The sequence below is a fragment of the Lutjanus erythropterus genome, chromosome 19, assembly GCF_056507025.1.
Source record: "Lutjanus erythropterus isolate fLutEry1 chromosome 19, fLutEry1.hap2, whole genome shotgun sequence".
Lineage (NCBI taxonomy): Eukaryota > Metazoa > Chordata > Actinopteri > Lutjaniformes > Lutjanidae > Lutjanus > Lutjanus erythropterus.
This window is the reverse complement of record NC_139335.1, coordinates 10,128,263-10,153,963: the sequence shown is the minus strand read 5'-3', so window position 1 is coordinate 10,153,963 and position 25,701 is coordinate 10,128,263. Positions and strand designations below refer to the sequence as shown.

Genomic DNA, 25,701 nt, shown 5'->3' with positions numbered 1-25,701 from the left:
TCTTCTGACCTGGTAGATCACCACGGTAACTGACGTTGAACTTCATTAGTTGGCCCGGAGCGGGTTATGTTCAGAGCTTCAGGTTAAATCGGCTGTAAAAAGCGCCGCTCTTTAACTCTTTTAATTCTTTTCCTGACGATGTTCTTTATGAGCAATATTGACTCTCAGCTGAGGGAGTAGATTATTATTAATGCAAGTTGCTGAACCATACATAATTGTCACAGCATTAACAAAAACTGTTCTCCAGTCTGCTTCAGGTCATATTTACACAGTAGATCATCAAACAGAATGATGAAGCAACTACAGACCAGTCTGAATGTTTTTAAGCTCTGGCATTGATATCTGTTTTACACTGTTGATATTGCAGAATATGAACTTGATCGCTTTATTATAGTTTTCACATATAATATTCAATAAATAAAATTAATTTCACTGATTTGGCCAAAAGCTGAAGTGATTTCCTTCATTAGGTGACCATGTCAGACCTAAATATCATATTTAAATATGCTGTATCAAGGTTGTTTAATGTGCACATTAGAAATAAAACAGCAGCATTAAAAGCAGCAGTCTGTAGGTAGTAATATTCTGTCTGCATTCCTCCTGTCTTATTTGCAGCAGCAGTGTTGCTTTTTACCACAAAAGATTTTTATAGTCTTCGTAGCTCTCCATTTTAGCAACTTGTTCCTCTTGACTGAAGTGGGCGATGGCAATTATTTCACACCTGTTGTTTAGAAAGACTTTACATACAAATTATTATAAGATCTGAACAATTATAGCTAAAACTACCAAACCCTGTATAAAACAGCTTTTAGGCATTTTTTTCTGTACTTAGTGTTTGAACATTTGACACTTTCAGTACACTTTGGGGAAATAATATCTCTATCTGTTCGGGGTTTTAAATACAGGATATTTACTCTTAATGGAATACTTTTACAATGTGGTGTTTTTGCTTTAAAATAAGGAAAATATCGGAAAACTTCCATCACTGGTCACAGACATGTAATTAAACACACAGAAGTACACAGATTAAAAAAAGACTTTATTTGGTGTGGTGCCCATTACACTGGTAACACTATTAGATAAATGGAAAGTGAGAATGTCAACTGAACTCTCAATTTAAGTATTCGATACTTATTGAAGGGTAAAGGTCATTAACATACAAACTGCTTATGAAAAGAAATTACTTTTTTAGGTCAACTGTAAGAACACGTCTCTGATCAAGGTTTACACATGCTATTTTCATCACCATATTCAGATATTGTACTGAATGGTGCATAGCGAAGCATCAAGTGTCGTGACACTCAGTATTTGCTGTTAACGATAACACTCCTGTAGTTCAGATTAGAGTAAACCAGCCACCAATCAGAGGGCCGGTCTTCAACACCCTCTTTAAAATCATGCTGCGGTCAGGCTATTTCCTGTGCACCTGAGAGGCCTTTCAAGGATCACCTGACTCTAGACTGTTTGAATACTGCATTACTTGCAAGGGAGCATGAGTACTGTCATCACATCATTATATAATGTCTTTAAGCAGAAAACTGTATTTTCCAAAGTCATTGTCATTTGGTGCTATAAGATGGTCTTTTCTGGCTTTGGCAAGTTTCATCAAAAGGAATTCCCTGCGCTCCATCCACTCTTTTAGTTCCTGTTCCCCGTGTGCCAGCTTACACGAGTCATCCTCTGTGCACGTGCCTTTGAGGAACCTGACAGAACAAAAAGTAAAACGTCAGCGTTCAAAAGTTACTGGAACCAGACTGGTAACCAGAGACGATTAGTAATTCTCACCTCTCACAAACTTTGAAAGTGCCTGTGGGAAATCGATACTGCCAGCAGTTCTGATCGTCCTCAGAGTTGAAAACTCTGTCTTTGTGTTTTTCTGAAGTGATGTGCTGCTGCCACTGTTTCTCACTGTTGCAGTTTTTACCACACAGCCAACAGTGATTGCCAGCCTGCGAAAACACACACAGAGCAATCTCATTTACACAGATGACTAATTACCGTCTGTTTCTCAGCCATTCATATTTAGCACTGTTTATTTCAATCACTTTGGAAATATCAACAATGAAAACAAGATTTTATAAAAATGTTTAATTAAACCATTAGGTACTAATAGTTTTGTTTTTTTACTGCATCGACAATGAGATGATTATCAGGCAACACAAAAGCAATACAATACAGCTGCTAATGAGTTGGAGTTTTCATAACAGTTTAAGATCCTAAAGCAATAAAAACTGCAAACAAAAAGGAAATTAACCACTGCAGTTTCTACACTAACCTTGTGTTTATCACCACACAAAAGCCTTGTGTCATATTTGCTGGATTTCTGAACCAGAATCGGGGTTTATTGCCAAGGAAGTCTCCACATACAAGGAATTTGTTTAAGTATATTGGGTGTGTAACACTTACTATAGTACCACAGAAAAATACAAACTAGTACAGCAAACCAAGAAGCATAAATAGGAAATTGACAATATATATAAAAATCTAAAGCCAGTATGTACAACCTAAATGAAAGAGCTGTACAGTTTGTGCAGGAATGCGCAAAAGTTCAGAGTTCGAAAGCCTAAGTCAAAGATGGGCCACATTTGTTGAAAATTCTGACAAGTTTTTTAAACACCAAAACTGTTGTGCCTTTATCAGCAACTGCTTGTTACGTGCAACACTTGAGGTCATCTTGAGGCAAACGAATGTGTGCATTTGTAATGAAAGCTAGGTTAGTTGAAGTTACACAAGTAAACAAGACTGAATATACTATGCTATAACAGCTATTTGTCCTGTCACTACCTTTCAGTCATTAGCATATAGCATTCATAACATGTGGTCAATTTGCTGTCTAATAATTCCAGTGTTTCCAATCAGTTATTTCCTTGAGACGCATTCTACATCTCAGAAGAATTTAAGTCCTGTATTAACTTCTGTCAGTCACTGTGGGTCCTGACGATGCCCTGATGGTCAGTTTTATCTCCGGGTCCAGATCAAATTAGCTGAACCACAGGTGTGAAACCCTCATGACTGTTGGCTCACCTCCGAGTCCTTCCAGCTTCTTCTGTAGTCTGGCCACCCCCTCAACTACCATGATTTGTTCTTTAGGTTTATGATGTCATATGCCCAGCCTGACTGAATCCATTTTCTTGAGACTGCCTTTGCTCACTGCAGTTTCAAAGCAAAAAATGCTCAGACATGGTGTTTACTGCTTATTTCACTTCTGATGTGTCTTGTAACAAATGAAAAAACACCACATAGACATGTTAACATGGTTAAAGTGATTTTAACTGGAGGGGGTGTTTAATATTTATAGAAAATTCAGGACTTTATTTTAATATCAAGCTGTATAACCTTTTGCCCTCTCTTTCTCCCATTTCTTTTTCTGCCCTCAAGTTGGTAAAGCAAAAAATAAAATCATGATAAGCGCGCGCGGCACTCTGTAGATGCATGCTGCCCACCTTCTCCAGTCTTTGCCACCTTTGTCTCAGAACACTTCAGGGAAAACTCTGAGTATAAAGTATAAAGAATACTTTCAGGAGTAGTGCATTAATGTAAAACACTGATTCAGGCGTGAAAACTCACCACTTCTTCAGCATAGTCCGTTGGCATGTGGATCTGTTTGCCGTTCTCCCTAACAGAGTTATTGGAGGTCTCTTCACCCCAGCCAGGCTTCTGAGACTGCAGCCACTGCTCATAAAGCTGATCCATATCTGGAACTAAATGAGGGGGGGAAATGAGTGTGATTACTTCTGCTGCATCACATACTAATTAAGTTCTACTAATTAAATTCTACCAAGGAGGAGAGCCCATCTCCTTGACAAAACTCACTGTTGTTTTCCTTCATGTAGGTCCAAAGGTCTCTTTCTTCCACACTGTGAGCAAACGTGCAGTTCCCGATGTACTGACACTTCTTGCCAGCCGTCACGTGCATGCAAATCTAAGAGAGAAAAATACTCCAGTCACCATTGCTGGAGATTTGTTTTAATCAGAGAGGTTAAATGTCTGACACATACCTCAAATTGAGATGGGATTGGTTTCTTGGTTGGAAGTGGTCTGACTGTTGTCCACTTTTTCCTCTCATGGGAACTTACAAGCACCACCCGCCTGTCTTTTGCCCACCTGAAACAGAGAGACGCAAGCTGAGTTTGTGGTAAAGTCTTGGATTGCACTATTTCACTTGTCAAGTCACCCCCTGTGCACAGTTCACGTGTGCAAGGCTCTGTAGTACTCACGTGTGTCGTGCCTTGGCTGAGCAATACTTCTTGTTTTTGTCAGCCTCGCTGAGTTGGCCGTTTCTCCAGCACTGGCTGCAGACAAACATCATCTTCAGATTTGGAGGTCCGAACCTCCTCTGTGCATTGGAAAGCTGCTGAGGGAATTTGATTAGAATCTGGTCAATATCTTTGTGTATTTGAGGCTGTAAATGTCATTTGACTGTGCCAATGAATGAGGTTGGAGGTGGGAATGTTTAACCACAGGAGTGTGAAACTACATTAAGTTATATTTTAGGCTACTTGTATTCTATTACACTGTATATGAATTAATCATAGTACAGTAATTTAAGTTGTACAGTAATTGTAAAAGTGCTTCAAACAGCTGTACTGTATTTTGAAACAGTCAATAAAAATGAAATAAAAAAGCTTTCTGATCATGTAATACAAACATCAATTAGATGGTAATCTGCATGGGAAATTAAAAAAAGTCACAATAATCAATCATGATCAATTTGACCAATCGGGTAACAGAGTCTTTCTTATTGCCTTACCTGGGCTCCCTGCAACGAAGCTGTTGCATTCCAAAACTTCTTGGCCTCTTGGACAATACTTTCATGTGTGATGCCTGGTATGGTGCAAAATAAGTACAAGAAAAAAAAATAAGTTAGGAAAAGAAATATAAGAATAGTTTAGAACAGAGGTTTTTAGGGGGGGTTGGGGCTCCAAACAGTTTCAGAGGCTCAGTGAATGTTAGAAAAAAATTATTACATTTACTATCAAAATGAAAACAAAAAATAGCCATGTGTAATTTGGCTTAAGAAATAGTTCATAAATAAATACAGCAGTTCTGGGGAATTGTACCGTTTTTCTTACTCTCAGGGAGTCAGGAATTAATAAATGCCATTGGACAGATCGTAGTTTGAATTTATGTAAAACAGCAATACCAGACCATTTTGTGTCAGTGTCTAAGGGATCAAATAACAATCACAATCCCACAGACAACCGGGAATCCAGCAAAATAAGCAAGTAAAATAAGGGGGCACCTTTAACCAAGCCTCTTCTGAGGGGAGGCCCTCAGTCTCAGACTTTGAAAACCCTGGTTTAGAAGAACTGTTGGGAAACAGTTCTAAAATGTTGTACCTATAACATTTTAGCAACGTTCCAGGTGCACCATCCAGCCTTTGGACACGTATTTTAAAAAGCAGCCTTACCAAGCTCGTGCTGCATCATCCAGACCTTCAGCTCGATGAGGCTGTGGGCGTAGAAGCAGTCGTCCTCTCTCACACAGCCGTAGCGGACTTCATGACGACAAAGATCCAGCTGGCACAGAGGACTCAAGGGTCTGATTTTGGAATAACGGACTGTGTTCTCCTTCAAAATGTGGACCAGGCACCTAAAAAGACAAACGGGAAAACAATGTTGTCAAGCTGATCTGGCTCTAATTCCCTTGGACACGATCTTGTTTGCTTTGATTAATTACTTAAGCTAATTTCATGAGGGAAATGAGTGGTTTCAGAGTTGTAAAAGTGACATGACTTACTTCTGATCCTCAAAGTCGTGCTTTGTCACAGGATGAGAGCAAAGTGAAGGATCATCTTTGTTGGTTTTGCTGATTATTCTGGGTTTGTGGTCAAAGCACACCTGCAAATTAAACAACGTGTATTTAGAAAATGTCAGAAGAAGACACAGTAGATTTATTACAGCAGTGAGGGGAAAGGAGTTTCACCCTGTAAAACATCAGAGGAGAATATCATAAAATATCACTCTAATATTCGCCAACAACTGACCCAAGTATGCCAGCTACTAATGAGCACCAGACAAACAACAATTATGACACGGAAACAAAAAATGAAGCTCCAGTGAAAAGCACAGCATTACATTTCTCACATACCATTCATCACATTAACATTTTTGCTTTTAATGGCCTTATTTTTCAATTCTCTGGATAAAGCAAAAAAAAAAAAAAAAGCAGTGCTTAGAAACGTGGCTCATTGTGAACAACCATCTGTTGTCCTGACAGCAGAAATTTATTTCTAGTAAGAAATATCTTCGAGGTATGCATCCATTTACGATGCGACAAGCTCATGTTTTTGAGCCCACAGTGGAATGAAATACAATGCTGCCAACGAGTGTCATTGAAAGCATCACCATTGTAGTTGCAGAGGTCAGGCTGATATTGAAATAAGAAGCAAAATAAATACTCACTCCGCAGAGAAACATGAATATCCCATGATGCTCCTGTAGGATCTTGGGGACAGTCAACCTGACATTGGAGTTGGGTCCATAAGGATCGAAGAGTAGTTCTCGGGAGATAAACCCTTTTCTCTCCAGAGTCCAAACATCAATCTCTTCCTGGCAGTATGCAAATGTGCAGTGGCCAGGGTACAGGCACTCTTTCCCAACAGCCACCTCTGAAACAACACAGGCATTATTTTAGCATTAGCTGTTAGCAGTGTTCATTCTGACAGCAAATTTTAATTTAGTTTTGATTCAAATGCCACTTAGTTTTAGTAATATTTTAGTCATTTTTTGTTTAGCAGGCTAAATGTAAGTTTCTTCTTATTATAGTCCTCATAATCTATAGTAGATTTAGTCAACTAAAATGTAATGTAATAATTTGTTTAAACATTTCTAGAATATCTAAATTCACTCTCCTAGAGAAAACATCTATTAACCATATTAGTCACATTAAATATTCTGCATTTCTTCTTTTTACATATTTGTTTCCTAGGTGAAGGCAAACTGCTAATCTACAGTTAAATTAACTGAGTTAAATTTTAATACTGTATATTAGAGTGTTTCCCTGCACAATGCCCTGTAATTATTCTATGGCACTTCTGGAGTCATATTGGATTCTGCTCTGATCTGATGTATTTTACTTCATGAATGCACACACATGTACAGAAAGGTGAGGGAAGAGAAACTAGAGGGCTACAACAGAATGAAACAGACCTCAGTCAGAGGCTGAACTGAACACAGACCATCTGTGCCACTTAGGAGATCGGATCTCTTCCTCGTTCACTATTCTAACATTTTGGTCTTGTTTTTACTCATTGACACAAAGTGTTAACAGATGTAATTGTAGTTTCTGTCATCATAAATTACTCAATTTTGTGAGTGAAATTATCACTGTTTTTACCAATAATCTTTACAAAGTGACATACAATCAAGAAAAGAAAATGGTTAATATAAATACATTTCTATGAAGGCATTGCAACAATTTCCAAGCATGAAAATGTACACAATTATAAATGTTACCTTTGCAAATGTAATAAGGTCCAACATATTGTGTTTTTGTTGGTCTGGGCCGAATCAACTTCCACGTTTTGTCTGGCGAATGTTTGAGTCTGCCAAGTAAAGCGTCCTTTTTGCATTTATGTTCCTCTGTATGAAGTGTGTAATCCAACACACCAGGCCCTGTAGATATACAATTAAAAAAACACATTACACCAAACCTTTAAGACACTGAGCACACACACACACACACACACACACACACACACACACACACACACACACACACACACACACACACACACACACACACACACACACACACACACACACACACACACACCTGGGCCGTACAGTTCCTCACCAGTTTTGACGAAGCAGACTGAGCAGGCTTGTTTGAATTCATGAGTTTCAGCTAAGGGGTTCTTTGCTAAATCCACAGCAGCAGTTAGACCCTTCACCTCTGGCATACCCACAGCCATTCCCATTGGGGGTTCATTATTGTTTAGCTGTTTGAAAAAAAAAAAAAAAGATGAAATATAAGCATTTAACAGAATCTACACTGGCAATACCCAATAATTAGTACTGTAAACAATAATCACCTGTGGAATGAATGGGCCTGGAGCGTAATCTGAAACTTTAAGAGACGGGAGAAAAAGACAAATTGAGTGAGAATGTTGAGTTTTGGCAACCTGACTTTTTTATAACAGTTCTATGCACAATATTAATTGTAACCCTATAATTTAGCAGGACAAGTAACAAAGTAGCACACCTGTTTTAAAGTCTGTTATGGTGAGACTGTCCAGGGAGTCCAGCGGTGGGGGGAGGGCGTCAAAAGTGTCCATACCAAAATATGCACTTGACCCTGGCTTATGATACAGCGGCGGCAGAGTTACGGTGCACGGCTGAGCACTGTTGTGGACAAACGGGTTGATGTGTGATGGCATCAGGAATGGACTTGACATGGAACTGCCCGAGGCAATACTGGTTGGCAAAGGAAGAGGCCCTTTCACTGTGGGTATAATCTGAAGGAAGAGACAAAAGTCAAACTTCTGTTCACTAATAATGACATTTTACAGGGTTTCTACACAGTTTTCATGTCAAAATTCCATACCAATTGACATCTAGCTTTCTTTTAAGGATTTAAAACAGGAGTTGACAAGAGACAGAACTTTCCACTGCCATCTTTAAATCATTCAATATTCTATTACAGTTTCCCCACATATAGTCTATTTCATATATAAGAACAGAACGAGTGGAAAAAATTAGTAATTAGTTTTCACTGCATCTGTGAAGCCCCCTTAATTCACTGGTTCCATGGAAACAATGATGAACGTAGCCATAAAGGTGTAGTTTCCTAATGCAGAAAAGATAATATGTTTACTTTTGTGATAACTTTTGTTACTCATAAACATAACTCACAAGCAGGAAAGAGAGAAAAAAAAGACTTTCATGTTTCTGGCACATTGTAATGCCACTTTTTAACCACATAAACTGATCTTCATTTTTGTATATTTGAATGAATTTACCTACCTGACTATAAACATGCAGTGAATTATTGTATATGAGAATTTGGCTTTTTGTGCATTTTAACCCACGTAGTCTGTAAACAGCTATTAATATTTAAAACTGTGACTATTCCTGACTGATCAGAGCTTTATCATTAATAATCATTAAAACATGATTTGAGGAATCTGACATGTTTGCATAATTGGTCAATGGCAAAAAATAAAAGAGTTCTAGGATGTTTTAAACTGTAAAATTAGAGAGTGAGGCTGAGGCAAAGCCTACATTTTCCTCATATGACAGACCTTTTTCTTTGACCACACTGCCTGTGCTGGCTGCCTACTTGAAATTAGATTTTATATTTTAAAAAACAGAACTGTGGAATTAATCTAGAAACACAAATATTTTTTCATACTTTTTTCCCCCACCACGCTCATCCAGACCTAGAAATGACTAAAATCAAATTCCATACAGTGTAGGAACCCCGATTTTATTCATCAGTGAGACTCTACAGTCACAAAAGTTTCTAACCATGGTTGATTCGGGGCCCACTTGGTCCAGTAGATCATCCAGGTCGTCCCCCATGATGTCTGCGTCAAAATCATCACTGGTTTCAAGCATCGGGCAAGGCTTATTAGTTCTGCATCCATTAACAAATGTGGGCACAGGAAGTGCAACGGACGTGGGGACAGACACAGGCAGGGGGACAGACTCGAAGCCTGGTGGCTCAGACGGGGTCACAGTTGAGATACTGTTGCTGGGAGGAAGTTCATCCACCTCTGCTTCACTGAGAGGCGGGTGAAATGTCACTGGGGGTTGGATTGGAGCTGGGATTGGAGTCACGACTGGAGCCGCGACACCGCTGTCCTGGGTCAGCTCAGGCACTTCTAAAACACATCAGGCAAAAGAAGGATGAGTGGCTGTTGTTATGCATCCTTTAATTATTAAATCAAGGCTTTATTAAGTATTAAACTTTCAGCTGATGATATTCTACATTGTAGATTCTGTAGTGACAAAGAGGACGACCAAATGCTTTAATTTTTCTGTTGTCAACATGTCCCAAATTTCTGGACCAACATCAAAAACTGGCTTAGGCCACCTGACATTCACTTTAAATTTACACCTTTAAACATTATATTAGGGGTCCTAGATAAACACTGTCCCCAGATAATAAATACAATTATTCTTTTAGGTAAAATACGTATTAATAAAACGCCTACATTCTACCTGTCATTTATGTTTCTAACTGTATTCATACTGTAAATCTAATTACTTGAATTACTGTAGGGATTCTTTCAATTTTATTTCATTTAATTATGTTACTTCTATTTCTATCTAATGGTCTATACTTTTTATTTATTTTTTGGAGGCATATCATAATGTCTTCATATTGCTGCGTGTAATAATTCCCTGTATTAATTAAATGAGTAATTAAACTGTATTACACTTACCGATTTCTATATCTTCAACTGAAGATGAGCCATGGGAAAACTGAATAAAAGCAGAACAAATTCAGTGAGGACTTTAGTTCTTTGGAGAGTATAGATAGATATTTTAGATTACGTAGTAGAAAAGTTGTTGCTTACCTTGTCACATGATGCATCTTGATAACTTGATCCTCGCAAAACATTCAAGGCAGGCTGTTTGAACAAAGGGACAAAATAAATCCTCATTAAGTTATGACTTTATGCTCACAGCAGAACAGCACACAGTTTATACATATAAACTCAATATCTGACAGCCATAAAACTGAGAGAACAGATTTAAATAACATTAACTATAACATGTAGAACTAGTGTGTCGAAAAAGAACATGGGGAACACACATACCTTACTCCTTACATAAGCTTTACGGATTTTCAATCCCAAAATTTTGGCAAGGTCCTGAGTCAGCTGTGTGACACTGGAATCCTGGGGAAACAATAAATTAACGTTTATTCAAACACACTTTGAAATTTTCACATCCATATTTCGTGCTATATTATCTACTATGTTTACATAAGAATGTCACCCGCATTTTAGTCAACATGATGCCAGAATTAACAGCAGGGTTTTCCCACCATTACATGAAATGGTCACAGAAGCAATTAATTTTATTCACCATGCCTAAGCTGAACATCTAAGCTCGCATCTTCATCTCTTGCTGCTTTTTCACATCCCAGTGTCTGAATAAAAAAACTTTGCTGGGACAATATATCGTGAAACAAAAGTACTTATTGTGATTGGCCCATGATTTAAATTAATATTAATACTCTACGTAAAGCTACATTTGCTGTCTACATTTTCTGACATGGTTCAGAAATAATTTTGTCACCTGATTTTATTTTGTGCCAGTATATTTTTATCCATCAAGACTGATCCAGTGATTTTGTGTGTATTTCAGTAAACTTTCTTAAGCGCTGTTGGTTGAAAACTGCCTCTAAACTTCAGTATTTTATCATAGTGGGGATGATGGGAGCGAGAGGTCGTCTACATCTTGTCAAAATGTTCCTGCCAACCCACATCCAGACTGATATTCCTCTTCATATACAGGATTATATAACACTTGAGGACAGTGATGCAATATGATGGAGCTGTGAGGCTTTTACTTCTTAGAGGTACTCAGCTGTCAAAAATGCAGCTTTCCTAATTTTTATGTAGGCACAAGTGCCAAAAGGGTATCTCCGCTTTTAAATGCAAAAAAAAAAAAAACTTCTGATCTATTTTTTTCTTATGCCTGGCACTTATACTTAAAGTTTGACTTTCAATAGTTTGACTTTTTTCTTGCCATGCAAAATAAGAATAATTCTTCCTCCTCTCAGCTTTTTTTTCCTTATGCCTGGCCCTTGTCTGTTGTATTTTTAAGACAAAATTAAGAAAATATAAATTAGGATTGTCCAATCCTAAAAAATTCTCTTAAATCTGATTTGGACATCTCACAAATTAAATGTGATTGCAAAGTTGGCTCTACATCTTTTTTTATTCTTACCAGAAATTCAAACTTAAAGTAGCACCCTAACTGTCACATATGTTTTAATGTGGAGCTGAAATGTCGCCATTTCCGCGTCAGGCAATGTGCCAGAAACACCATGACACCACTGGGTGTGTATAAATTCTGCAAACAGCCTGTATGGCATTTCAGCTATTCGCTTAATTCCTGTCAGATTTGCTGAGACACAACAGTGAGTGGATTACCTGCACATTTTTGATAAATTAGCATAAAACACACAGATGTTACACCTCACCTGAGGCACTGCTAGAGAGCATTTGGCAACAGCCTCGTAGGCCTCTTGATGTCTCCCCAACTCCTTCAAGGATTTTGCTTTTCTGTACAGCGCTTTGTGGTTCCCCTCATTCAGCTGGAGAGCCTTTTCACAGTCTTCTAGTGCTTGGTCGTACAGTCCCTGAGAGAAACAACATGTCCCACATTTACAAAAGCTGTACTTAGCCATAATGGTGTGGTGAACACAAAACAAAGAAGCCACTCTTTGATCATAAATTGCTTTTACATGTTCAGTGAGTTGAGCCAGGTATGGGTGTTGTCTGGGCGAGTGTTTTTCCTCCCATGTAACATGATTCAAGGCAGTCAAGCGCTGTAAGTGAAGAGGAACTGAATGTTCCTCTGAAAGCACCAATTTAACCCAATCTGATGTTTTCTTAGAAGATCAGCGGAGAAAATATGTCAAATATGCCAACAATGGCACCACAATACACAGAACCTCGTTGAGTTGTTGTTTACCATCTTGGGTTAATTGATGATTTACAGTATTTAAACATGGCACTTAAAATGTAGAGCCATAGCAATCAGTCAATTAATCGATTAGCTGTCAACTATTAAATTAATCAACAAACTATTTTGATAGTCAATTAACTCTGAGTAACATTTTAAGAGAAAATGCTAACTGTCCTATATTTGTGAAAGTTCTGAATAAAACATTTTACTAAATTGGTTTACTTTACATTAATATTTGATAGAAAATAACTGCAGTTTCTTCAATGGCTTGTGACTCAGTGACTCCAATTCAATACCAATCATTATTACAACACTGGACAAATACAACACAGTCACTTTCATTTGATTTTAGTGCTTCTTCTATTTTATATTCTCTTTTTTTAATCAAAAGTCAGCATTTTTTTTACCCATCTATTGGTACCTTTTGACTGGTCACACCGGAAAACTCTTTCCAGGTTCCTCCAGGCTCTATGCCCTTTTGCTTTATCAAAAAAAAAAACTGAGCCAGGAAAGTGAAATGTGCAGAGAAATATTGAACAATCTCCAAGTGAGTTTTATTATGTCCATTCTTTTGCCTATATAAATAAGTGTCATTTGTCACAATCTGTTTTTTTTTCTTTGTGCTTCATCTTGGTATAAAATTTAAACCCCTATAGACACTTTTGTCATTAAGGCGGGCTGTTTACTCTGCCCATGCCACATTCTCCAGCGTTTACCACTTTTGTCTCAAAAACATCCAAGGAAAAAACGTGTTCAGCTTCTCAAATGTGAATATTTTGTGGTTTCTTTAGTGCGCTGTGACAGTAAACTGAATATCTTTGAGTTGCAGACAAAACAAGGCATCTGAGGACATCATATTGGGATTTAAGGAACATTTTCACTGTTTTCTGTCATTTTATAGACAAAAGACATAAACTGATTGAAAAGAATGGTTGCCAAATTAATCTATAATGAAAATAATCATCCTTACTCAACTGTGTCAGATATTACCTGTTCTGATCCAGCAGAGCTTGGAAGCGGTCAACATACATTACATGACAAGTAATTTTATTATAGTACAACTATAATGAATGCAGTGTATGGTGCAGGTCGCTTCAGTGTGCATGCAACTCACATCCTTTCACAGGGATCATTATTTGATGTATTTATTAAAATTGAGTATCAACTCCCTAGCTCATTAACACATTTTTTATGGATTCATTTTATCTTAACAACCAAATTATTGCACATCTCAAAGCTCAAAGCACCTCACTGTTTTACCAAACTAAGGGTCTATTGAAACTGATTTCAGATTACAATTCATCACTGAATTCTGTGTAATTAAGGGCTGGTTAATAAACTGGTGAATATAGGCAACAATTAAGAACAACAACGTTTTTTTTTTTTTGTTTGTTTCTTGGAAAATCTTGACATTTTGGGAAATGTTTTGGTTATTTGCTCCCTCGCCTGGAATTAGGTGACAAAATTGTGGTTGTGCAGCGATTTCCTGGAGTCTTGTAACCATGAGGGTATTAATGATGGCCTTGTTCCATTTGGGTGTGCCAGTGAGCTAGCATGCTTAATACCACAGTCCAGGAACTAAAGAAGGCTGCAATTATTAATACTGACCTTTACACCCAAGTTAGCCTAGTCAAAATGTCTGCCATGAGAAAAAGCGGTGATAATTGTCTCAATGTGTTTGACGAAATATACTGTCACTTCAAGCAGCCAATCAAATATAAGCTTTTCAAACACACATATTACAGCATATTTGAAGGCAGGAAGACTACAAAGTGACGTGTAATGGCTGATGATTCAGAGAGTACAGGAGGATGAGGTCAACTGAGCGCAGATTCACAAAAACGATCAGTTGTTTGGCATTATTTTGGTCATTTATGACACATCTCACAGCACAATATGAACTTTCTTTCAGTATGTGACAAAGATTTATCAGATGTGTGTTTACACAGAAATATTTCTTTTTGCATTTGTCTTCATCATCATTCTTTTGAAACTTTTTCAAAGTCAACTCTCAAGTTCACTCATATGATAATCTAGATCAAGTTGATTATCTTCACCTTCCTCTTTATTAAACAAATGAAATGCATAAGTACATGTTATCAAGACTAAAGATTTTTATAAGGAAATTGTCATCACATTGATTTCATATTTAATTATTTCTTGACGTACATATATGTAAATATACTGTTTCTTCTGATTTTCATATTGTGTTATTTATGTATTTCTTGGTTTTCATTTGATCTTTGTTACTGATTGGGTAGTTTTTCTGCTCACTGTATGCATTTCTTGTTGTCACACAGAATCACAGAAACATTTAAGAATGTACTTCCAACTTTATACTGATATTTTGAGAGTTGTGATTTGGTACAGATTTGTTTTACACAGAGCAAGCAGTCCAACCTGCTCTGGAAACCTTTGGCCAATAACCTCAAAAATGTGAAAGCTCCATTAATCAACAATATATACTGTAAAAAAAATCATTTTATGAGACCAAAAACTGCTTATTTGAGCAGTCTCACAGCTTCTTCTCTCAGGCGGAGAGTGCTCAATTCATCCTTAGCACTAAACCTAATAAATTAGTTTTTTTTATACTATATTTTTCTCTACTTTCCACTCAAATCAAAGAGGGAACTACAACAAGATTTCATTTTACAACCTTGTAAATGATAAAAAAATCACCTTGTATCTTGTACCCTTGTCCTTATTGTGCTGTGGATTGTAATATTTAACTGCATATGTAAACTCTTTGGCATAGTCAAAGGGAGACTGGGACTCAAACTAAAACTGAAGTGTGACAGTCACCTCCTACTTACCGGAACAATATTTAGGTACGCAGCAGCTCGATTTGCATACAGCTTTTCCAGTAGACCTGTTGGAACACAGATTTCTTCTGAGTCGGCATACTCTGCTATACTCAAGGCCTCGGTGTACATCTCAATGGATTTCGTCCATTCCCCTTCTTTAAACACGTCATTTCCTTCTCCAAAAAGATTCCACACAAGATCCTTAATGAACACCTGAGAATTTAAGAAATCCAGATGAGTACAAAATACACAGAGTGTAGCTGATTTGTCCTTCTCGATTCAGGCAATTCTATTTTGGAAAGACAATCACAGGTCATGTCACCATTAATAGATTTAACTCGATACAGCACAAGTGTTGATATGAAATGGAGGCTGGAAAACCCACATTCAAATTTACATAGCTTACCTCATACTGCTCTTGGCTTCCAGGAAATGGAAGAGTTGATCTGAAAGGAAAAAAAGGTTCATATTACAAATAAGGGCATCAGCAGAACAAAAAAAGAAAATGAAGTCAGAAGTAACTTTTGATCAGAGTTCAGTAGCATCATTAGCCAATAAAAGGTCATTCAGTACAAAGTAGAAAAGTAGTATTGCAACTGATGATCATTTTCTTTATTATTTTCTCTAATTATTTGGTCTTCCTCTAAATGTTATTCTTCATATTTACCTAAATAAAATGTTTGAAGCAGCTTAATTGTGAATATATATATTAATTAATAACAATAAGACACAACAATTACCAATAATTTCATAATAGTTTAATATATGAGTGATAGTACATTTGGTACAGTGTCTACTGTATATTCTGTTCTGTACTGTCATAAAAAAACAGATCAGAAGTTCAGACACAAGGACATCAAGACAGGAAAGTGTGAGTGTGGGTGTGTTTGTGGTTTGATAGGCTGCTGCGTGTGCAGGTGCTGTCAGCGTTGGCTGCTGGATGCAAACAAGTCAGCAAAAGCTACATTTTGTAAACAACCATTCACTCTAAAAAAAAAAAAAAACAGATTAAACTCAGCATTGAATATATCTATAATTGCTGTATTTTGTTTTCCCGTTCTAAAATTTTAATAAAAATGCCAGCTATTTGCATGGTTGCTGTAAAACATAATAAAAACTAGGTAAATACGTCTGTATATATAATAGTACTGTCAAGATTAATATCTGCAACATTTAGGCATTTTAATCATTTGGTGCATTGTTAAAATTGGGTAGATGACTCGTTTTACTTAAAGCTAGCTGTATAATCAAAGGTTGTGCCATTAAATGTCACGATGGAAAATTTTTACATCTATCACTGTGAAGCCGTTTTGTTGTGCTGGTTTCTAGTTCAGCTGCTCTCTGGCATTTAAGGTCGTCTTTCCTCTTTTGCACAGTGAACTATGAGGGTAACTAAGTTTTTGTTTGGATCATCACATTTTCATTGAGAAATGCCGAGCTCTTTTTCATATTAAAAGTTATGAAGAAAACCACACAGAGGCTGCCTGGATATGCTAATACCAGAATCTTACTGTGCAGATACTATAATATACATAAACTGTTAGTTAAAAAATTAATGTTGCTGTTTGGTTTTTCAAGAACTGGTGATTCTCTATGATACATTTCTAACAAGGCCGCACAATAAGGTAAAAGAGACATTCTGATTATTTTGACCAATACTGCAATATGATCCACGAGTAGCTGGAATGATCATTTTTCACAATTTACATTTTTACTGAAAAAAAAAACTATAAAATCATGATGTTACATTTGTTGGGGTCTGTAAGCATGAGACTGCTACTATATTAATATGGCTCATTAAAGTAGCATTACATTTTATAGCTATATCAACCTTAAACAACTGAACACATGATGACATCAGTGAAGTTTCGGGTTTGCTGCACAGCCATGACGTGCACAGTAGTATTTTAAGTATCACTTTTGTTTTAACAATAATAGGGACTGTCAGATCAAATGAAATGCAACACTGCGCTGCCTGGCACAGCTCTAAAACAATACATGTCTGCCTGATTCATGAACACAAAGCTCAGATCAGATCAGGAAAATATCCCACATTAAAAACAAAACTAAAGTAAAGCCAGTAATCAGCTGTCATGCTGACTGACACCCAGCTGATCTGAACAACAATGTAGGCAGACAAACCATTCTTGCATCATGCAGTCTATGGAGATGCACAAGCCTTTTCATTAAAAGGACACACAAACAGAGGCAACAGCAGCAGACAAGTAGGCCTGCTAGTAGCTGAGAAGATCTTAAGAAATCCCAGCTGATGTTTTAATTATTCTGCACAACAAAGTCCGACCTGTTCCAGGCCGTGGATCCCTTAGCTGGAGCAGGAATCCCCTACTACATATACTGCATTGAATATTCTCAGGTCTTCTCTTGTTTCTGCTTACCCATAGCTCCTAAACCATTAGCTGTAGCCTGGCTAATGTTAGCCTCACCCTCTTCACTTTCACCTATGGTTTCTAAGGTAGAGGGTATATCAGGGTCTCTTGCTTGTAACTTTACAAAACGATCAATGTGGCTCAAGACAGTGTCTGTACACTTAGATATAATAATATAGCTTATTGGCCAATATGTTTCAATAATATGTTTAAAAACTAATAATTTGAAGGCCCCACTGCAGTAACTCTGAGGACACCCTGGGGGTTGCAGACACCCAGTTGAAGATCCATGCTCTACAATATGCCTAACATAGAATAATGAGAATGACTAGTGGGTATGGCAATATTAGGACATGTCAAACACAGGATCAGAACAGTTATTAAGCTTTACAAAAGCATGCTTATTCATTAAGGTTTGATGTAGAGCTGTGCAATAGTGAGACTAGTTACCATCTTAAGATACTGTTGTATTGCTTAAGTGTTGTCTTTTCCTGGTTTTAAATGCTGTGTCACAGCTAAGTGAGGTAATTTTCTCAAATGGTCAGACTGTCCTAGCTGTTCTATTTTTTTCAGTTATTATATCGATTGATATGATTGTTCGTCAAAAATCTCACTACGTTAGTATTTGTAAAAGCACCAGTAGTCGACCCTACAATATAACTGCGATATTGATAAATATAGATTTTGAGGTATTTAGTCAAAAATGTTGTCATATTTTCTCCATATGGCCAGGCCCTAGTTTGGTGTATTATATAAATAAAATTAAGATACTCAGGGATCCTTTAAGAGAAAGTCCCCTCCAATTTAGCAACCAGTGACTTAAAAAAAAAAACATGACACTTACTGGATGAACTGCAGGCCCTTCTGAATTTCCTGCCAGCGACTCCTTCTGTCCTGACAGGCTCCAGACATGTTTGTGTGTTTTAATATTCACTCCTCAGTCAGCACCTGAAATAATGGTATATAAAATATAAGACTAAGTGCTGGAAGTCCCTGACAATCATAGCTTTGAAACACTCCCTGCTTATGATTAATCACCATCAGAAGGTTGTCCAACTGGTTAACTAACAGATGACACTCTCCGGGTTAGTATTACTGAAAGTCTTCATGAGCTGTCCCCTGCCTGCCTTCAATGTTTATGACTTCCGCATTTAGTAATGACGACAGACGTGCAGTTCCGGAAATTAAGGCTAAACATTTGTTAGCTTGTGAGCTGATAATATTAACAAAACAAATGTTTAACGTGTAGTATGATCATTATTACACATAAAACTCCATATGTGACGCTGTGGTCGATAAGTGGCGCACTTATTTGCCCTTAGAAACTGTTCAATCATAGCATCTGAAAGCAGGAGGTCCATTATCGGACATAGCACTGCTTTTAACATCTATTATCTAAGAAGTTAAAGAGATTCACGCGATACTGATAGAAAATGTTTATCTTGGATGCTCAAATAGCTAGCACTGACGCATCTAACGTTATTTTAGCCATTTATCATATTTTGATAAGGAGGATTGCGGTGACAGCGAATAAACCGCCAAGTCAAACTGTCAACCCTGCCCCGCCAGAGTTGATTTTTTTAGCTAATAAGTTACCCGTTATCGTTTTGACCATTTCACTTTAGACTACACATTTTTTTACACTGGCTGCTAATCAAATGAGGATATGGATTACAAAGTCATGAGTCAGAAAGATGGTGATAATGTTAGCTTAAAACGGGTACGCCCGTCCTGTTTTGCTCAGCGATGACAAAATTAACTTTAGGAATATTTTAGTGTTTTGAAGCTTTTACCACAATAAAATCATGCCTATTCGAAGACGACAAGGCTGTCGGAGCAGAAAAAACGTCCCTCCTTGTAAGTTTTCTGAGGAAGTGCTTCGTACATGGAGGTGTCCGACAATGGACGCATTACATTTAGCGCACGTGTGTTACCCGCGGCTTGGGACCACCGACTATACGTTACACTTCTAGTTAGCAACCATCTTCTGCTAGCAACTGTTAGCAATATGTAGTTTCATCACTGAAAACACGCAAGTACTTTTAACTGATAAAACTTGACATTTTTTTCCGTCGCCGGAGACACGCTGACCTAACCAGCGACATGACGTTATCCGACCAAGTTTCTAGGAAGTAGACTGAACCTAACAAAGCATAGGCATGTCCAAGTTGAACTAGTTCCCCAACGCAAACAATAGCGAGCAGTAGCGATAGATGTTTAGCTCCTGCCTGAGAGCTGCTAAACATCACACACATTGTTAAACAGTGGCCGCTGTCTTTACTTACATGAATGGATCTTTATTCCAAACAAACCTTACGTCGGTTATGTAAAAGGAGGGAAAGCGATTTTTCGTTTTAGGTAAAATAACTTGGCTAGATGTGCTGTATCGCTGAAGGCCGCCCTTTGCTTCTTCTTCTGCTGTCAACTGACTTAAAGGAAACATCGACTCCAGAGCAGTGCTGCCCCCTATAGGCAGTGGAAGGACACGGAAATGACAACATCTCACATAATAATGATGATAATAATAATAATAATTTAATTCTTTTTCATCTGATGAATATTCAAAATCAGGAACAAACCGTATAATTTGTCCTTTTGTCATTTTTAATGATAAAATAATACTTTAAATCATTCAAAACTCTCTTTAGTAGGTAAATCTTGACTGTGGAGTCAAAACACATGATATGAACATGCTTACATGTCTGAAATGCTACATTAAGAAGCAGTTCTTGGTGTTTGAGATAAATGTAGCACTTCACAAATGTCTTCACAACGCTCCCTTCTCTTCTGTACCATTTTTGACAAATGAGGCGCATATTGTGACCTCCCCTGTGCAGGTGTCCCAGGGGCCTGGTGGAGAGACCAGTACTGGATCCAGTGTAATGCAGGGTGGTGTGGACACTTCTTCGTGCATCTTGACATTAGATGTAGGCTGGTCATGACAGGTCAAAAAATTTTCTGCTTCACTCAGTGCTCTGTATGGAAAATGTTTGAAAATGAGAAGAAGCAAATCCCTTGTCATCCACAAAGGACATGGGATGAACTGTGTATTTTGAAAGGCTTAGAAATAACATACTCTTCTCAAACCTTAATATAATATAGGTGAGACACTTACTAATACAAAAACAATATCCATATGAGGAGCAGAACAATATTTCTTCATACCTTTGATCATTTTATCACTCCCTGACTGATGAAAATGCCTGTTGAAAAGACAGAGGGTGTGTTCTGTCGGCCATGCTCCATCAATAGAGAGCCCAGAATGGGTTCTTTAGAGGATATCAGGAACAAAACTACATGCATTCTTTTATTTGTGTTGGTCGCCAAACAGCAAGACATTGCACCTCCCATAAGCCTCAATAGAACTGACACTAAAATCTGCTGAATGTTTGATAGTGATGTAATGTTGCTTCTTTTTTAGTTTTCTTGACCGCAGGGCACTGGATTAACAGTACTATCCGTAGTATGTGGGTGTTCTGAGTCGGGCGATCTTCCTTCCTAGATGTTGCCTGGAATCCAGCTGGCATTCTTCATGAATGCAAGCGCTCAAATGACCACCACTGGGGTTATTTCTGTCTTTATATGTCATATCCTGTTGATTTGATTCTCAAGGTTTTTGCACATGGACAGCTTCTCTGTGACTCTCACAGAGGCATTTCTTCCGAATGGCATTTCTATATCAGTGAGCACGCACCTCTTTTCCTTCCTGTCTTTGATAATGATGTCAGGTTTGTTGTCTATTATTTCTCTGTCAGCGTGGACAGGAATGTCCCAGAGGATGTGGTATCGTTGTTCTCAGTGACTGTGTTCAGTTGATGTTTGTACCACTCTTCAGCCGTCTTGATGTTGTAACTCCTACAGATATTCCAGTGCAGGTATGCCGCTGTCTCGTTGTGCCTGTGGATGTACTCGGTCTTTGCCAGTTCCGGGCAGCCTGAGGCAATGTGGTCATTATTTCTTCACATTTACCACACACTCTGCATTGTGGATCTGTTCCATCTTTGATGGTGAGATGGTGATAGGATCTGGTTGCTGGACTCTGGTGTTATGCAGCGATTGTTAGGCCGTCCACCTCCACTTTTACTCTGGGGTCCCATGCATTGCCTTGTCCTCCCAGGTTTTCTATCACCGCTGCCTATGTTTTTTTGGTGCAGATGGTAGTTGCCTCAGTTTCTGTTGGTGGGGTTTCTGGTACATCAGACTCTTTCTTGAATTGTGCATCTTCTGTCCTGGTGGAGTAGATTTGATTCCTTCAGCCCGATAGTGGTAGTCTTGAAGGTCATTTGAGTTGGATTAGACCTCATCCTCCGAGGCTCTTGGGTACAGCCTGTCAACATCTGCTTTTAAATAACTTTTATATTTTACCCTGTTCAAACTTTCATTTTGTTGTGCATCCCAGTGACGTATAATTACAACTACATTACCTCCCTTGATACATATACATTAAAACAAAAAATAAATAAATTACATACACAAGTGCATACCTCTCAGTTATTGTTTACTTGTTACACATTGTAGTTTAATTGAATTTGCCTATGAGGATGATTTCCTTGTGGGTAATAGTTGACTGTGTGGATCAGATGTCTTTGCCTTTGTGCCACACTATGCACATTTTTTGTTTTGTTATTTGCAAACGAGACTAACCGGTGAGTATACAGGAAATGGTGTTCTTCAGGCAAATGAGTGAGAGCTGCCATATCAAGGAAATGAAGCTGAAAGTCGAGCTCTCACTCAATATAAACCTTTCCGGTGACCAAGAAGCAAGAAACTTATCAAGTTATCTGCTACTGAGACATGGACAGTTCAGTTTAATTCCAAGGTGTTCCTCAGACTTTCATCATTTTCAAAAGCTTAACCTTAAAATTTGTGTTTCCTTTGTCATTGTGTTTTATTTTTTACTGTGTGAAGCACTGCTGGTTGGTTTTAAACTGTGCTATATAAAGAAACTGACTTGACTTGACTTAATCCTTGGATCCTAAGGTATACTTTTTGCCATGTCTAACCGGTCTCATTCCCATTTTTCATGACTTCATTAATCAGTTTGTTCTTAAAGACTTAATATCAGTGTTTTCTGTGTCTGTTTTAATTAGTGTTAGAGTAGTAAAAATAGAGTTCATGTTCACCATGGGTTTACAGGGGCGGGGATTAGTCATTCTGAAGGAGACAGGCATGTTTCTGCAGCAGAAACAGATTTCTTCATGTGCTCTGTCCATTTTCCTTTCACACAATATGCAAATTAACTGTAACTTTCCTAAAATAATATAAAAATAATAATCTGTTTTTTAAGATGACATTAATTATATAACTAATAGGCTTAAGGTTTTGAGAATAAATAAGTAGTCTTGCATGTCTGATATCTCAGTAGGACATGGGTTGATAGGGAATTTAAAAAAAATGTTAAAATCAGTTAACATTATTCATGAAATATATTAATCCATCCATATTTTAGTAATCCATTCATTTGCACTTATTGACCAATTCCCCCTTTCTATGTACATTTGCCAGTATTTATACGGAAACCTTGAAGATCCATCCAGAGCTCTTCATATTAAGTTTAATGCTGACAATCCTTCAGGACGTTTGTTAATGTATATCCAACATTACCACGACGTTTTCCATCTGTTCAACCACATCTAAATAACTCAGTAGTGCAGGCTGTTAAGACTGAAGAAATGAAAGCTCCTTTCACCCACACCCTCAGCTCTCAGTCCTCTGATTGTGAGTTTCCTGTTTGTTTCCTCTTTGAAGTTATCAACACATCAAGCCTTTTAAACCATGCACTTCTGTAAATGATGGGACTAAGGATCACAAAGTAGAGGCTAGAGACACCCAAGAGTGAGCTTCAGAGTAAGACAATATGGGTTATAAATAACATATTGATATTTTAGGCTATTCTGGACTATTCGATATACAGTACATCCAGATATACAAATTTTCTCTACACACATTTTTTCAGTTTATTTGATAAATTATCATGTTTCAAGAGTCATGCTGGTTCAGATTACAGCACATTCAAAGATAAAAATGTTTTTGCTAAAAAAAAAAAAAAAAGAATCAATAAAACAGCAGAAATGATCCTCTGGTACAAAAACCCTGTTACGCTGGAGAATGAGTGCCTTCCTCTTCTTGCATTTTCTAAGTCATGTGTGAAATGTCAAACCCATTATGCCAAAGTGAAAACAACCAACAGTCCAGAGTTTAGCCATTTTGCATTTTAACAGCACTGGATCAGAGAAGTGTTTTGAAATGTGTTTTTGTGTATTTTACTCCAAGCACACTCAGTTTGTTCTCTAAAAAAAAGTAAAAATCAAAATCCCCTGGATGTTTTTTCAGGTCCAAACTCAGATTGCCTTTAGTCCACTGCCTCTCATTTAGTCTGAAAAATTATTTTTGTATTGTTTGTTTATCTCTCATTGGCATATAACCTCACCTTCAGCCTTATGGGAGGAGAATGTCAAGAAAGCCAGTACAAAACACCATAAGCTGTCTGGGATTTTGCTTTCTGTTCAGCTGCACATTTGTAGCTTATTCAGACTTCACATTGACATTCAAATTTTCAGTCAGATGTGTTGAGCTTGATACCATCTAAATGTTGACTGGCTGTTTTGTGACAATGAATTGGTTGAGCAGAGAATAATCAGATATACAGGGATCGAGGGATGCGTCTCCTCTCATGCAGTGCAGTCATCCCGGCAGCTATAATAACTGCCAGGAGGAGGCGCTTATCTCACATTGTGCAGAAGCATCTCCGAGGAACTGAATCCCATGAAAAAACTGTGAATGTGTCTCCTGTTATCAAAACCCAAAGCGTGTGTCTTTTATGATTTAGCTGGCCTGACATTACTGCATTGTGAATGACAATGGAGTCCAGTGCGGCAGAGCTGAAAATATACACTCAGAAGACATAATAAAAAGATGAAATGCAATGATATGACACAATTCAAGGCATTTGCAGACCAGGTGTGCAATTTGTCAAATAAACAATCTCAGCTGTTAAACTTAGACACTTGGAGTGCCGCTCAGTAAATCATACTGACAATAATAATAGCCACAGTATGTTTGAGTGTTTGTTTTATGGAGAGAGGGCTGCTCTATTCACCCCACTGACATGTTTATTTACGAGGGGAAAGAGATGGATGAGAGGCAAGAGACTGGAGCAAAAACTATATTATTAGAGTCTAATTACCATAATCTACAAGTCTACGTGCAATATTGTGAGGAGGTGGAACCATGTGCTGCTTACAGACACAAAAAAATGTGCTGTGTGAGCAACAATTAGTCCTGAAGCCCAATGTTTTTTCTGTGTGTTTAATTAATTTACCATATCTGTTCCGTATAAACATAGGATGTTTGGAAAGTTCAAAGTGACTTGAGTTTTAAGAGTAAACCATTAATCTAGAATTAAAATTAGCATCCAGAGTAACTCCGGTCTATAAAATTTATAGCGTGTGAGTTCCCCTCCTGCCTGTTATGTAATATGTGGTTCAACAGTGGTTAAAACTTTTCTCTTCAGTCTTGTGGTGCAGGATCGGTGCAACATCCAAGAATTCAGTTGCGTGAAGGGCTCAATGCATTGGTGGAATATGGTCTCATTAAAAAAACCAGAAGATTAAAATGCAAGTCTTGAAAGGGATCCAAGGTACACTGTTGGGTTTGTGCAAAATTAAAAATGCCAAATACCTGTGTTGGTTGCAACGTGTTGGTATTTTAAACGCATACAGCCATGGATCATTTTTGTAGGAAACTTGCATTTTGATGTTTTTTGTTTATTTGTTTTATCAAGACCATAATTAATTACTGCAATGATCCCTCACAAGATGGAAAAACATGAGTGTACCTGAAGCATAGACCCAGCAGCAG

The 25,701-nt window shown here is 37.7% G+C and overlaps 1 protein-coding gene across 1 annotated transcript; it reads right to left on the bottom strand.

Moving 5' to 3' along the window:
- Positions 1-1,018: 1,018 nt before the first annotated feature.
- Positions 1,019-20,280, bottom strand: zc3h7a (zinc finger CCCH-type containing 7A). Its single transcript, XM_084743741.1, has 23 exons — positions 20,127-20,280; positions 18,686-18,789; positions 15,861-15,900; positions 15,464-15,667; positions 12,163-12,321; positions 10,769-10,849; positions 10,526-10,579; positions 10,391-10,430; positions 9,471-9,826; positions 8,220-8,458; positions 8,036-8,072; positions 7,798-7,942; positions 7,458-7,616; positions 6,405-6,610; positions 5,740-5,840; positions 5,411-5,592; positions 4,751-4,824; positions 4,218-4,354; positions 3,999-4,104; positions 3,814-3,922; positions 3,568-3,701; positions 1,786-1,949; positions 1,019-1,703 (listed from the first exon to the last, which is right to left on the bottom strand). Exons 2-23 carry the CDS (start codon positions 18,751-18,753, stop codon positions 1,514-1,516), a joined length of 2,985 nt encoding a protein of 994 aa, XP_084599867.1. The 5' UTR covers positions 18,754-18,789; positions 20,127-20,280; the 3' UTR covers positions 1,019-1,513.
- Positions 20,281-25,701: the final 5,421 nt, after the last annotated feature.